Here is a 16,932-nt window from a genome sequence, read left to right on the forward strand (position 1 = left end):
AGTGATTAACAGGGTGTGTGGTGGGCGAGAGATGAGGGGGTTGCGCCTTACAAGGACTTCCCCCCTGGGGCTGAAGTGTGACTGAGATGCACCCTGACAGGGGGCAGCAGGAGGCTGGCACATCCCGGGCAGCACAGGCACCATGGGGCATGAGTCTGTGAGGCCCGCCAATCCTAATAAGGGCACCCACCAACCTTCCCACTGTACCAGCAATAATTTAAGCATCAGTTGACAGCAAACCTGTTTCGTGCAGTGAGATAACTCCAAAGTTGGGCAAAGTTAGGCTTCAAAAGATTATAAATAACTTAACAATATAATAATAATTCATTTATTCTTTTTATTTATTATTTATTGTTTTCAATGATTCATGGGCATTAACAAAATGTTTGTATTTTAATAGTATATCTGTTAGCATGTTTCAATTCAAGCAATGAGCAAATACCTGCATCTGAGATCAGCCAAGAACAGAGCTCGTCTGAAGTTGCTGAACGTGTTGTAAACAAACCAATTTCCTGTCATAGAATTACAGCTCGTTGCTAGTGTGGATAAGGGCTTCAACAGCATAATGATGCAGAAGCACATTACCAGTGCAACCATATTTATCAATTAGCAGTTCACTGGCTACATTCCTTGCAAAAGCAGTTAAATGGGGTGGGGTGGGGGGCGTGGGGGGTGGTTACGAGCCTTGTTGAGTTAATTACAAACAGCCTCTTATTTTAGTTAAGAAAAATACTGAAGGACGGAGAGATGTAGGCCACAAAGTTTTAATTTTGCTATTGGCCTGAAAAGGAGTAAAGGGGTAGAGGGTTACATCACTTTTACTGCTACTATCAGATTTCACAATGAATGTTATAAAGCTGAGGAGCTTGTCTACATCCTGGCCTTCAGTTAATTAAGGTCAGTTAGTAAATTACATTAACAATGATGTTTTATTTTCAAAAATACTTTTACTTTTTATTTCTCTTTTTTCAAATGTAAGTATTTTTCAGTAATGTGTAGTGTGATTGAGTTACTGCTGGAGGCAATTATAGATTACGTAATCTGTATTTTTAATCTGATTACAGGGCTCGTCATATGTTGCTTTCTAATCACAGAGTAGATATTGTTCATGCCGGGAATCTCATTCATTATTTACAAGTTAGATGTTAATAAAAACAGACTGTTCATTTACTAATGGTTTACAGAACCGCAGGCATTGTTCCAATTAGCAATATCAAAATGGGAAAGAAGAGTATGTGAAAACAAGAGGGGTGGGGTGGGGGTGGGGGGGTGGGGGGGGGTGCTGAAGGTTGGACAACAGCGTGTTTTCAAAGATTATCATTTGGGTGACACAGATGCTCACCACTCACATAAAGATGAAATATTTCTTGGACATGCATGTGGCAGATGAAAACACACCTAAGACCAGAATACAACCATCATTTGAATCACTAGTATTCTTTCATGTTATATGAAGAGCAGACCAAGGTCACTTAAACTCTAAAAAGCACAGATATGAAGCAAATACAGAGAAAAACTGTAAATACTCACTTGATCAGCAGGATCTCTGTCAGCAGACCGAAACAGGCTGCTGCCACTTTAAAGGTGCTGGGAGGAGGAGGGCTGGTGAACGCGGTCATCATGCAGTGAACGACATAAGGCACCAGACCCAGCAAAACAAACACAGTGATCAGCACAAGCCACGTCTGCCACTGGAAGCTCACCGACCGCCACGGAGAACTCCACTGGAGCTGGTACTGGATAACGAGAGAGACACACGATACGCGAGTGTGAGTCCTGATGATTTCACACAGTCGTACTGTTCAGTCACAGCAACATGGTTCTAGTTTAAGATGCATTTAAATAAGAATGTGAAGCCGGGAACATAATGGAAGGTTGTAGCTACGTTAGTATTGTGGTTCTAGGAACAGCAATGTCGGTCGTTCAGATTTGTTCATCTGGCGCCATCATCAAGTCAAAATTTCACTTAGTCCAAACTTCTGTGTCAGACCAAATACTTTCAAATTGCAATGACATTTCCATCAAAAAAATGAATAAATTAGCACATGTTAGCATTGTATTTTGTTAAACTAAGATGGTAACCGTGGCAATCATTATATTCGCAAAACATCAACATATGAAAACTGTCATTGTGAGCATGTTAGCCTGATCCTGCTTCAGGAGTCAGTGATACAATAGAAGACGACTCAGAAAGTCCAGTTTGGTTAACAGAGCCACGAATGTGAAGGCTCAAAACACTGACACAGTTTGTCATTCCCTGACAACTCTGGAAAATATTCACAGCGATTAGTTTATCTCTTATTATGACAGTCATGAGTTAAGACACAGAATCAAGACATTTATGTTAAACAGTCATCTAGAGTCAGTCTAGGCTGATTTCTCACTGGGAACATTTTTGTTTTGCCCCAACTTATCTGTACCTAGTGACATATTTGCCCTGCTGACATCATTTTCAGTGGATACTGAAGCTGTTGCCATAAGTTCAATATTCACTCTCTTTTAGCTCTAAGGGAAATATCTGCTGCTAAATGTCCACCAGCTAGTCGCCAACTGTGTCCGTCTGCTGTTTGGTGCTTAGCAGGTAGAGTACAGGGGGCTTTTAAAACAGCACCTTGCTGTGTCTGAAAGCAACGTTATGAGTGAACCAGAAGAGTAAAGTTGTGGTCCAGATAGCTAAACAATGAGCTGTAACTCTCTATCCTGCTCTATTCACCCTCTCACATTGTTTTCATATTATCATTTGACTACAATTATAACACCTGTGTGTCAATGTCATCCGGGCTTGTCGCAGTTATTTTCTGATGTTAGTTTTATGGATGAAGCTCTAGGTACCTTGTTATGTAGGAAGATGACTTAACCATTGTTAATCCCATTTACAAATCTCTGATTGGCCGAATGTATTGTCAGCTGGCTGAAATAGTTGTTAATGAGCACAAAGTCCAGACCTGTTTGAATCACACTTCAAAAACTGTAGAAAACACTTAAACAAAACAAAAAACCCATATATGCACACGCACACGCACACGCACACACACACACACACACACACACACACACACACAAACAGATATAAATACACACACAGGCCCATACCCATACATAAAAACACTGAAGCATGCATGTAGTCATCAAGCCAGAATGCAAACACTGCCTTAAATCCTCACCAAACATCGCCTTGCTCTGGAGACAAACCAAACCACTTGAACAGTGTTTGATTAGTGTCTGGAATTCATCTGCAAATGCACACTTGCCTTGTCCTCCTTCATGGCTGCTATTCATTAATTAGCTTCTTTGTGCAACTGAGCTATCCTCAGTGTTTAAGGTTACATCAGGCCCCAGTAAGTGGCTGCCTGATAACAGAATGCATCCATCTTCATTACTCAGCCCTTTCTGTCTAGGCTTGCTCCTCCACAAGTGAGCTATGTCAGTAGGTTCTAAGGAACTGGTCCATTTCATTGCATTCAGATCCTGAACTTTTGCCTCCTTTGATTTTAGTCGCTCTGATTAAATTACTGAGTCGTGGTTTCCAATTCATATCGGGTTCTTTTGTGGTAATTTTTCCTTCTCAAGGTGGAGCGGTTGTGCAGCCAAATAAAAACCTTTTTGTGTTTTTTGATTACAAACTATCTCTATGAAAGTACACCAGGAAATATCAGATAACCATTACAGCTAATTTATTTGTAGATCTTGTGTTAATGTCAGACATACTAAAAAGTGGTCATTTTTCAAATGAATCTGGTCTATTAACAAACACATTTTAGATATTTTAACATTATTCTTGACAATCTAAAGATCACAGTCAGGCCATTATATGAAATAACTCTATTTCAATTCATTTGAAACATCACAACCAATAATTCAGAAGTGATTACATGTGAACTTTAATATTAAATATTATTTAATATTAAATTAATAACATAACTTAAAAACTAATGTTGAATTTGTAAATCCTTTTTGCATTTGGCTTCATAATACAAACTATGTCTTTGCTGGTGCACACAGAGAGACAAATTGTATGCTTATTCCATCCTTTTTGCCAAAGAAAGTCCAGATATTCAGATAAATGTCTTCTCAAACCAAAACACGTGTTTTCAATCTTGGAGGAAATATGAATAGACTCAACTCCCAAGGTAATAACAGACTGAATGTGTTGCCACACAATGAATGCCTTCTCTTGTAATTTAGGGAATGGATCCTGACAATACAAGCTTTAAAAATCAGGACTAAATTTGATGGTCAGTCAATAAGGTTTTGGATGACTGAAAGCAATTGAACACAATTTGGTGACAATCCTGAACACATTTAAATGAAGCCCTTAGCGTCACATCCATCACTGGGATCTCAGCTTTTCATCATTTCAAGGTCAAGACAGTTTTGAATCAGGTTAAAAGCAGCTCAGAATGTTTATTGTATTCCCTCAGACTAATTAATTGTCTGTGAAGAAGCTGAGTGAAATAACCATAAGGAGACAGACCATCACATCTGTCTTGTCTCCACGTGACTCTGCATGGAATGTAAGCAGGTTTTTAGTATTTTGGAGGCGAGTGGTTCAGAGGAAAAAGAAGACACAATGGTCCATCTATTCCTAGGAAACCATGATTAAAGACACACTGTATGAGGTTATGTATCACAGGCCTGGCAGACTTACCTGACCCTTTTTGGTGAGGAGCGCTGTCTTGTCAGAAATTACATTTGCTCTGAACCTAATCTTAAATTCAAATAACACGTGGTAATCCAAACACTGCACTGAGAAGCAAGCTATAAAAGTCAACACTCCATACATTAACCACTGGTTAAAAATCACAGTGTGTTAATTACATCCTGATGTTTTATGACTATGACCTTTAAACATTATACCAATCAATCAATACAAGAGGGAGGCAGCCTATTGGGAATATTTAGAGCCACAGATTCTGAAAGTAGGGCACTATTTATCCAAACACAATCATTATTAATAGCCAGACGGTCAACCCAAATACATTTTCTGCATATTTTCCACATTACCCCCTCTCCCTTTAGAAGAACAACCACATACACATTGTCCAGCATGGAGATAATTAATTAAGCTGAGCTGCCACATTAGTACAACAAAGGGGATAAAGGGACAAATACAATATTATCCTCATAAAGTCATGGTCAGACATGTTTGACCTGTTATTTAAATGACTGTAACACTCTCTGATATAAAATCAAACTCCAACAAATAAAACAAGAAGGTTTAGTGTAATGTTCTCAGATGTAATGTTCAGGGTGGAGCAAACTGCCACAGTAAATATGGCATACCATCGTCGATGAACAACATATTTTTAATTTCATCCTTTTTTGTTGTGCCTGTTAAACTCTGAATTCTAGGACTTAATGTTTACAGTGATAATAGTCGCAGATACCACTGGAAATTCAAAGTAATCTTGATAACAATGTGTCCTTGATTTCAGACAGATGTTCTGTACACTAGCAGGCTTCTCATTTTTTTCTTTCAGCAAGTTAGTCTTACTTTTGCTCTCTGAAAATACAGATGTTATAGTATATGCGCTAGCTGGCTAATTAACATTTACTTTGTGAGATGAGTAAAGATTTAATCTCTCGCTAACATTACAATGTTTTCACACTCATGTGAAGAAGAGAACCCTGAAAAGGTCTAAACAATGTATTTGATGGTTATAAGTAGTGTGTGGTATCATGTACTCATTAAGGTACAAAAATGACTGCTAGCTAAAGCTAACAGGTCACAGGTTAAAGGTCACTCTGGATGGTTACTACTACTGAAAAACATTCAAAACAGAGGTTTGCTTTATGCTTTAGCTTTTGTATTGTGAACATGTTTCATTTTTACAAGAGAAGAGATTTCGACTTCCGACTATAAATCTAACAAAGAGCATGACAAAGCTGCTGACATTAGCCTAAACTCTGCTATACTATAATCCATACTCTGCTTGCACTTGCAACTATGAAGTAAGATAGTTAGCTAGGAATGCTAAGATTAGCAATTTAGAACAGACAAACATATTGTTAGATGCTTTACATTTTTTTTTTACAATCTTGCTTAGTTTTGGAAAAATTAGAAAATGACTCCCTAAAATGCTCTGAAGCCCGACAGACTCGACAGTGAGGCTTGCTAAGGTATGATTACACTAGAGTTACCATATTCTCACACTCCCAGAACCAGGACGCTTGCCTTTTTTTCTCAAGCCAGCCCACTTCAGCAGACCAATAAGTGTTGAATTTAGACACATGGTGCGTTGTTTTTGTGTTTATATTGGGTTAGGTAATAATTAGTGGGACAGAACCATGGATGTATTATAAGACCGTGGACAGAACATGATAAAAGTCTATGTAACTGCTGAAAACGAGTATAATAAAAGTGGTGAAAACTGGGACAGTGAATGTTGAAAACAGGACACTTTGGTGTTTTACAGATATTTGTCTGGTGACTTCCACAACATTTGGAATCATAAACATTTGCTATAAGAACTGCCGCTGAAATATTTACCATTACCTATTTTTAGGAATTATATCAATCATATCTTCTGCAATAGAGATCTGAATTTGTTTTCCTGAACTGGCTTAGTAGTACCCTTTAAATGGTAATCGCTGTATCGACTAACTTTAGTTAGATCTCCTAATTTCAAGTGCAACACAAATTAACTGTGGAAATGCCAAGCAGCTCCTGAGACAGTCTCCTGTGTACATGCTGCTTGTTTGCTAACAACAGGGATGAAGTTCTACTTAGAAGGGCCAGACGAGAAAGTCTATTAACTTATTGAGATTAAAAGCCTGATGCCTTCCCTCCCACACGTCCCTCCATGGCCCCTTCCCCCGGCCAGCAACACACCTCCAAAGGAGAAAGGTGATTGATGAGAGCCATCAGGCAGCTTGGAATCTCTTCTCTCATTAGACTCCTTATGCGTCTAAGCTGTTTCAACACACAATGGGAAACCAAGGTAGGGGGAAGGGAGTCAGGAGGTGTCCATCCTCTGACTTTTTAGAAGATAAGTATGCACTAAAATATTTACCTTGTACATTAATCTCTAGGAAATTAATTTGCCATTATACATTCTCCCTCAGAAAAAAATAGACTTTTTTAATCGAAGTGTGGTCTCCACTCCCTACTCTTCATGCTCAGTGAGCGCTCTCTCTTTTGATTCACTCACGGGACTGCTAGGAAATTAATGTTCCTGAGGGAGTGGGGTTTGGACAGTCAGGGTGGATCCTATCATCGACCACTGAGGCTCTCTTGAGAAGGGTTAGCTGGAGTGGTGAAAAAAAAGACAAAGGATGTTACATATGTATATTCCTGACATAGACATGCTCAATCACATTAATTAATTAAAAATAATTAAGTGGAGCACGATATTATATACTAATTGCTGCAATCACTGCAAATTCACTCTGTTCAGATAAATAACCTCACTGTACCTCAGAAAATAACCAAGATCAACAGTCAGAATCAATGCCAGTGTGGAAACAATTTAGTTTGTGCTGCACCTGATTGCTGTTAACTTTTATATTGCACATTTGAAAGGTTTTAAAGGCAGCACGTTTGGTGAATTAGACCAGCAAAACTATGAAGTGTAAATAAGTGATAATCTATGTCAGTTATTTGACATTGGAATAACCTTTTTGTAAACCACAGCTTCTCTGTAGATTGTGAAGCGTGGTGCTCTAGTAAGAGTGATCTGAAGAGTTTGGAGGCTGGTGTCTGTTTTTTGTCTTTTCAAAACAAAGAACTGTGAGGAATAGATTAAGCAGTGTGTTTATTGGCACATGCACTAAACTTGCATGTTACCCAACCTGTGCGCAGTGTTATTGCAAGGCCATAGGTTAGCATGTCTTTATCTATATACAGTTTTGTAGAGTTGTAGGTTATGTTAAATAAAAGCCCAGGACTATCACATCCATTGTTTGAGAACCACAAGCCCTCAGGTACAATATTGGGCTGTGAGGTAATTTTGGACAATGACCACTCTCAGTACTGCAACTTTCTGCAGCATCAGGTGATTCACACCAAGCTGTACCAGGGCTAAAAAATAAAGCCAACAAATAAGTTGGGGGGGCAATTTTTTTTATATAACTCACCCATTTAAATTTTATTAAGGCTTAAAGTTGTGCATAATTGCTCCACACACCTCTTTGCATGTTTTTCGATTAGCTGGGAGTTGGGCGGAGTCAGGCATTGCTAAGATGGCAACAGTGGAGCAGCACACTCTGAGCTTCAAAACCACTCTTCAGACAGCTATGGGTGACATCACGGAGGCTTCAACCATCTTTATTTACAGTCTCTGATGCACACTCGTGCAAGCTCTCATTCGGCTTAGTTGGACTCTAGTGTGCATGTTCTACAGGCCAAAAAACACTGAAGCATTAGAAAGCCTGCAGAGGCTTATTTGGTATATGTGCCCAGTCAACAACTTTAATAACTTTCATAGGAATGAATAGGCCACCACCAATGTTCCCTCTAATTTTTCATGTGTCTGGGCATACACAGAAGCTCCCTGAGCACACTGAGGACCATTGTGAGCAACATCAGATGTGCACGCTGTGGCCACACACCAGTGTCACACCTGACCAACACCTGGGATCATAGCAAGTTACATGGCTTATTAAAAGAATCAAATTACAGCAGCAATTTCCATTCGTTTACTTTTAATATAAGTGATTTGGCCCACTTAAAATGAAATGCACTGTTGTTAGCTAGCTAACTTGCACGGCGCCGCGGTGCGTATGGGAAGGGCACCCACGTAAGCAATGTCAATGCTATGATTGGCTGCGTAGCGTAAGTGAACCGTATCGTATCATTGGCTGGACATCTGTCACTCACTGTGTTACAAGCAAAAAGTTACAGAAAAATTTTGTATTGCTCTAATTAATTTACAGTTTATGTTGAATTTTATTTTATGCGCTGTATAGATTTTTTTGTGCGCTGAGAATGTGTGAGCAGTGCGCGATTGCGCAAGCGCGCAGCTTAGAGGGAACATTGGCCACCATCCTGGAATGTGGTATCCAGTTCTCCTTAATAAATCCATGGAATTTTTTGCTGAATAATAATACATCAGTGTGGTTAAAGCTACCAGCTTTTTCCAGCTTATTAGTGGATTTCATGAAGCTTACACTCCAGCAACCCCACCCCAACTTGTTAACTGATACCTTAACTTTGCAGCTGTTTGATCTGAAAAATTTCCTTCTTATGCTTATTGGACTAATCAGGTCAACATTGCAATACAAGAACAATGGAGTCTTTTTTCCCATGTCTTCTACGTGGATCATCAACTGATGAAGACGAAAACTTTTGACATTCAGGTTTAGCCAAAGCAGCATGATATCATATTGCCATCAAATGCATATTTAGTACCCTATTGCTGGTTCTCATTTTATCATGAGTCAGCAGGAGAGAGCTTGCTGGTTATAGTTGATAAAATCTGATAGCTGTCATTTCAGCTGACAGAAAAACAAAAGGCTGCTAAGCAAAGAAGAGAAGCTTGTTTTTGTCTACCTCTGTTTCAAATATTAATTAATAAGTATTCCAAATGGTAATTCTGCCCCCATTATTGTAAACTTCATGTGTGCTGTGTACAGAACACAGAGCTTGATAGGCGCATCAACAGACACTTGGCGGATGGTCAATTGTGGCTGCGTGGTTCCTTGTGGGGAAGTGTAAGACAGTATGAGAGGATGTGCTTAAGCGTATGTGAGTGGGAAAGACAGAGAATGCATTGTGTGAAACAGTTTGTGTGTCAGAGACGGAAAAAGAGGGAGAGTTTGTCTGTGACGGGTGGGGTTTTGGTCATCTGCCATCGGATAAGATATCCTGACAAGGCAATCAGAGAGAAACAAATTCTGCAGCCACACGGGTTCAACTCCGTCGTTCTTCACCCTGATGAGCTTTTGAAAAATGGAGTGCAGTTGAAATTGGTTTTGTATGAGAGGCTTCATATCTGTCTCTTGTCAGGATTATTGCCACCTGTCTTCATTGGCTGCAAAGGTCTGTTAATGAATCTGCCTCTCCTTCTCAGTGGCCGGAGAGGACGGGGTGAACTGAACGTTGCCTTCCCTCCACAGCACTGTTGTGTCAGACGTACTATTCCTAATAAATATGCATCTAATTTAGGATAAGACTACTGTGATGCTAAGCAACATCTCTAATCAGTATCATTAAAATACTACATCGTGTCTTTCCTCTCTAATTTTATGAGTGAAGCACTTTAATTGGATATGTAATTTAATTTAGTTAATGAAAGTCCCGGGAAATGTTTGAGGGACACTGATATCTCTTGTGATCAATGAAGCTGCAAATAGAGCTCTTCAGATACTCGCTGGTGAGATCATGTTTGTCTCCAACAGTGAAACTGCTTCGGACAGAAAATAAATTTTAAAAAACCTATAAAATGACTATTTGTTATCACTGAAATATATGCGATGCTCTATAGGAAGGTGATCCCTGATAAAACATGCCAGCTGATATTAGTAAAGGTAAGTGGAGGCCTGCAGTTAAGAGCACCAGCATTGATTAATTTGACACGGATAGATTAATATGCCACTGGATACCCATGCCAAGCTTATCAGAGTAAAAGTGTTATTACCCAACCATCAGCTGTGATGCTGTAAATGAGCCGGAGAGGAAATTGATTTACTAGGCCAGGATACTGCAAGACTGGATGCAGGGCAAACAGCTCAGTGGACCTCTTTCTTTTGTTGCACGAGGCCTATCGCAATCCCACAGGAACTTGCCATTGGCCTCGGCCCTGCAAAGTGTCAAATTAATCAAGTGTTAGCAGGGATTGTCTGCTGCAGAGTGTCTGCACCTGTGCATTCCTCTAAGTGTTGACATCCCAGCGAATCTTGACATGAAGTTTGAACTTGGCCTGCTGTTTGCGGCTCAGGCGTACCCAGACATGCCTAGCTGAGAGCAGCTTGTATTGTACACACACTCCTGTCACTCTCCGCTGTTCCTTTGGAATGTAAACCACCAGTGTCACACCAGTGTGATATACTGGGACTGCACATTTTTGTTGCAGCGCAGGTGCAGTTTGAGGTGCAGCTCTTAAGTGCTTTGCCAAGTTACAGCGTGCAAGTGATTCAAAAGAATCCTGGACTTAAGCACATGCACAATAAAGTTTTCTTTTCCCTTACAAGTCTGAACAAAGGAAATCATGAGATAATGTTTATTACATATTTCCCCAGTGAATGCATGCCACAGTACCCTTAATCAAAAGCACTTATACATATGTTTGATTAAAGTAAAAATGAGCCGTTGTTTCTCCAAGGACATCTTTTTATGTGAAGAATACTTTTTCATTTAGCAGATGCTTATATGCAGAACAGTGTTGTTCCCGCCCACAGGTATAATCAACCAGAAAATTAATAATCATTCTGCAGCACTACAATAAATCATTATGCTTTGGACAATTAATAATGGAGGTGAAGCTTGGGATGTCTGATTACAATAGTTATGATGCATATCATCAATATTTAAATTTAACTTTTCACAATGGAATTTCAGACACCAGTGCACATTACTGATGTTTAAATTTGGCATTGGGGCGGGTCATGGCAGTTGAGGGATGGTGTGTATCTCCATTTACAACTCTAACCAAAACTGCTATTACAAAAATTACAGTGCAGCAGTTTTCGTAGCTATAAATTTACAGTTGATGCACAGTAAGAACAGGCTTGACTAGTGAGTCAAGGAAAAAAGTATAAATAAAGTGCTTTATGAAGCTTCTCATGCAACACATTCTGCTAGAATAAGCACATTATGTTTAGGGCTTAGACTAGCTGAATGCAATAACCTTGAATATTGGAAACTTTTACAACTGAGGAACACATTTTACAGTGCATTCCCACTGTGCTTTGGAAGTTTATTAAATTGTTTTTTTAAGTTAAATGTTAAGTTTCAGATGTTCAGCATACAAATGGTCATTCTACTATCACAAATTTAATGGATAATGTTGATCAATGGTTGAGTGATACAGACAGTACTTGGCTGATGTAGTTTGTATTTTTATTTTTTGTGCTTTCTATCTGTTTTAACAAAACTTGCTTATAATAATAACAATAATAACATCTCTGTTAAATGAGATAGATACTACTTATCTTAACCACAAAAGGACCTTTTAAAATGAAGGATTGTACATTAAGATGTCCCCCAGGGAAGTTGCCTGGGACCACTGCTCTTCTCTTTTCTCAAAACCACTTTAACAACATTATATATCAATACATAAACAAGACAGTTGCACCTTTCAGATTATACAAGTTGTTATATTGTCTCACCTCAATTACTGCTGAGTAATCTGGTCAAGTGTAAAAAAAAAAGTGCTGGATAAGTTTCAGTTAGTAAGTGCAGAATAAAGCAGCATGACTAGCACTCAACTGTTCACCACGAGCAAATAACGCTAAGAGTCATATATGTCTGAAATGGCAAAACTGGTTCAGGTGTGTTCTATTAACTTTGTTTAACCTCATGAAGTCACAGTTCAAATTTGAATGGGGGCATTAAAAGATATAACTATTTTTAGTGGCCACCCACACAAATATTGCACCAATCAAATTACAGTATTGACACTGTCAAAATTTTAGAAAATTACAGTTTGGCTAAATAAGTACATTAGTCAAAAGAAACACAGAGGATAAATGGATTTCTTAGTAAAAAATAATTTTAATTTCAGTTTGACTTCAGCATTAACTTCAGTATGGGTAGTTTAACTCTAAAACAAACCACACCAGTTTAAGCCCAATTTACAAAAAACACCCTCTTTGACAAAATGATCACATAAAAATGACAAAAGAACTTTTCCTCTCTTAACTCTGACTAGCTGTCAGCATCACCTGTACGTGAACCTTAGCTTGACATCTAAACACCTTTCCCCAAATGCTATACTGTTATTTTTCCAGTACCCTCATAACCCAGGTGTGGAGGCGTTACACGCTGTGAGGATAACTAACACTGGGTCCACTCAGTTTTGACATCCAGCTCTCAAGAGTCAAAGAAGAAAGACTGTAAAGGATGGGGGTCCCATACCTGAGCGGGGTAGTCAGTGCACTGAGTGGACATAAACTTCCTCCACCTGACATGTGGTGGGAAGAGGATTAGTTAAACACACTCAGCCTTGGCTGACTCACAGTTTGTGGAATCACAAAGTAATCTTGAGGCACATTCACTTAGGAGGCAGTTTGATGATCCCAGGCCAGTGATTTATTCATCTCAAGTACGTTGCGAGGCTGTAAGAATTTGTCAAGTTAGAATCCTAATTAAAACTGTTAATCACAGATTCCTGTTTGTTCAGCACTCGAGTGAAATGAAAAATGTGATCAAATTATTCATTGCTCCCTTTCAGACAGGTAAGTCAGCATAGCCCCGAGTGTCAATGTGCCGCAAAGGTTTATGAAGGCTTATGAGGACTTGAAGCCCTGACTTTTTAATTTATTTGATATACACTGAAATAATAAGTTGACATCAACAATTTAACCACCTGATCAGTTTGGATTTATCTATTTATGTAGATCAGCATTAGTTGAGATATTAACAAAATCGGCTTCAGACAACAGAAAGTATGGAGTGAACTAAATCAAAGTGCATGTTAAGAACTCACAGCAATGTGCTGCTTATATCGAGAGTGAAGCCTGTAGCTTTTACAAAGGTAAAGTGACTGAGGAAAAAATGCTTTATTTTCTCTGCCCTAATATTTCAGACAGCTCACACACATCTTGATTCTGTCAGTCTAATGAAATCTTTTAAAAGTTACAACACTGTCATTAAATCACGCCACTGTCAAGGGTTTGTAAGCACATGCAGCCATCAGAAAAAAAAAACATAATGATGAAAGAAAATGGCTCATTGCTCATTCAAAATCCACTATTATACAGTTTGCTTTGCTTAGCCGTGACCTTGACATGTTCAGTGGTCCTGATCGATCCAGCACAGAACCCTGAAGGAAAACTCCTGTATTGTTTAAGGTTTAGTTCTAGAGAAGGAAACCAGCAAGGGAGTCTCAAGAAAGGGCTGAGCAGCACAAATGGTTGTATTGCTGCCTGCTGTGAAGACCTTATTAAAAAAAAGTGTAGACACCAGCAGGTAGTCAATCTAAAGACCACTAGTGGGTCTCTTTGATGTACAGTAGCTGCCTTGATAACAGCTTCAAAAATGGATGAAATATTGTATCAGACAGAGTGACCAAGACTCTCCTCAGTGTACAGCGTATGGACATAGTTACTGCTGGTTACTGAGAAAAAAATGTTCACCTGTTAAAATACAGGTTCATTTTATTCCACGTTTAAATAAATATTGAGTTATGGTTCTAAAATGTATTTGATGCTTGTGCAACTGTCAAAGAAAAGGTGATACCAAGAGTTGTCAATCAGTATGATTTACTGTCCTGTACACTCCCGTGGGAGACACAGCTGGGACACTCACAAGGTAGAGCCTGACTAATAAATCTGCCAGCTGATATTAGCTTATCACAAATACAGGCTACAAATTAACCTGTTAGCAGGGCTGATAGCAAAAATAAGCAGCTGACACCCTAAAGCCACTCTTTACCTTATCATCTCTGTGCCGTTTCTCTGCTGGAACACTATGGGGCCCAGATTTGTGTAATAATTTGGTTTAACACAAAATGTACAAAGATATAAGATATATGTACAAAACTTAAGACAAGGTCTTAAGACTAGATTTTGATTTGTTGACCCTCATTAAAACAGAACTTCAGGGGCAAGTTATAAAGTAGGATCCACCCACTGGTCCCAGTTGATATTGTCTTTTACTGGTGCATAGTATTTCAATAAACTTTTTCTGAGCTCTGTAGCCGCAGGTAGTTTCCCGCCTTGCTATCTTGGTAATGGATCCATGCAGATATTGTTACTGGTGTATGTGTCATGCAGTATGAAATAAAACAAGACTAGGTATAAAGATAGTATATGGCTGGACCGTGTATGCATTAGTGTAAACAAGAAACAGCTAGCCATTTACACTCCCATCATTAACAAAATCAGCAGGCCTAGCTACATCATTGATTCATTAACTATGAACAATACCGTTAGACTAACTTATTAGATATTGTTTGCTGGTGGAGTCCTCTAACTTAAACCTGTGGCGATCAGATCCGTTACCTCAGCTCAGTGTAACTGTAATCATTAGTCAATTTGAAAAGGTCATACTTCACGGGACAAGCATTAGCGTGGTTTCCATGGGAACATAGTCATCAATGCTTTAATCATGTGGAAGTGGGTGGTGTTTCATATAGTGGGTTGGAAAAATGACAGACGCTGCCGGAAAGCTGAACTGGGCTTCCAATTCACTGAGCCTCGCCTGCATTATGTCAAAAAAAAATTACATTTATTACATGTACCATTACTGCTAAAGGAGGCAGAGGAATCAGTAAATATAAAACACACCTGGCAAGAGAGAGCAGAGGGTGGGAGGAGAGAGAGAAGTCATTGGTAACAGCTAAGCTAAAGAAACAAGCTGATCTGAATAGCATGTAAACACAAGAAACACCAGCTACTGGAAATGAGACAATATGCTTACTGCACTTAGGCACAGCAATTGTGGTAAAAAAAAAAAGGCCCCCTCACTATTTCAGGCTGTGTACTGTTGTGTATTTGCTGTAAACACCCCCTGATGATGTCATAGAAACCGTTCATGCCACATCATTTTGAAAGAGCTACAGTCAACTGGAAAAATCCAACACTTGGCCGACCAACGGTGTAACTTCTTCACTCAACTCTATTAATCACTCAGTCAGTCAGTCACAGACATTCGCATTTATAGGGCTAACCCTATAAATGACAAAGTCAAGCCTCTCGAGACATCACAGCCACACTTTTCCTAACAGGAAAACAAACAGTGCTAGCTATCAAACTGTGACTGCCATGTGTGGAGTGCTGTATTTATCTCAGAAAGCAAGATTATGTTCCAGGACCTGTCCAGCAATATATATAAATACACACACACACACACATATATATATATTGCTTGATATAACTCTGTCAGTTACAATTTGTCCACGAGACAATCAGGGTGATCAAAACACTAACGTCTTCAACTACCAAATAATATGCTCATTGACTGTCAGTTCTTACCAGATGAAATTTCCTTCCAATCCTGCTGATAGTCAGGCTGTCAAAACAGTCGTATCTGAATTATCTAAAGGAACCAAGACACATACATACATATGCTGCTTTTGAGCCCACTAAAGTTTGCCTTGCCTAAAATGTGTAATGTAAATAATGATAACACATTTACGGGTTGCTAATGTGATGTGTTCAGTGTAAATTTGGATATGCCTTGGCAGCTTTCATCCCCCATGTGATGTTCAACATAAATTTGTCTGATAGTGGACAGCTATGTTCAACATTCATCTGAAATACATATGACAGAGAGAGGCTGTTCACACCTGTGAATCATCATAACAGTTTAGTTGTTACAGACAAAAGCTTACTTATGCCATTTTTAAGTGTGAAACAGTCAAGAAGAACAGAGAAATATGTAGATGTGAACACTGTGGAAGACCAGTGGTTTGGATCCATATATTTAAATCATCATTGTAGATTGAAACCTAAGACATACAGTAAGGCATTACATCATGCCATGGTGCAACAACATGCAGGTTAATGTCTGTAGTTCGACAGCAGTTTGTGATCTCCTCTCCTAACATGGGGGATCCCAGTGAAACGATGAAAAAATGATAACACTTACACCCAGGGTTCAACTATTTAGGCCAGAACTCTAAGTAGACACAAGCCCTGAGCAACATGGAGAGGTGAAACTAAATACAAGGACACCATGCTGATTGATGATACTTCAGCAGGCGCCCTTATTTTATTTTGTCTAAAAAGATGCTTGTTTAGTGTCTTACATGCTTTTTCACTCCTCTACTCGTTGGTCTGGACAATGAGGGTGGTTGTTGTTTCAGTTGCATGTTAAAGTCATCTGTCTCT

General features: G+C 39.1%; 1 protein-coding gene across 1 annotated transcript in view; it reads right to left on the minus strand.

The window, feature by feature from the left end:
• Nucleotides 1-16,932, minus strand: part of LOC139626749 (uncharacterized) — a 71,357-nt gene that overhangs the window by 7,138 nt on the left and 47,287 nt on the right. Inside the window, exon 4 of the mRNA XM_071487229.1 lies at nucleotides 1,531-1,736. Coding sequence (XP_071343330.1) covers nucleotides 1,531-1,736 — 206 coding nt within the window. The remainder of the gene's footprint in view (nucleotides 1-1,530; nucleotides 1,737-16,932) is intronic.

This window comes from Trachinotus anak, unplaced genomic scaffold (assembly GCF_046630095.1).
Source record: "Trachinotus anak isolate AG129_WGS33_773 ecotype Australia unplaced genomic scaffold, CSIRO_AGI_Tana_v1 ptg000010l, whole genome shotgun sequence".
NCBI classification, from domain to species: Eukaryota; Metazoa; Chordata; class Actinopteri; order Carangiformes; family Carangidae; genus Trachinotus; species Trachinotus anak.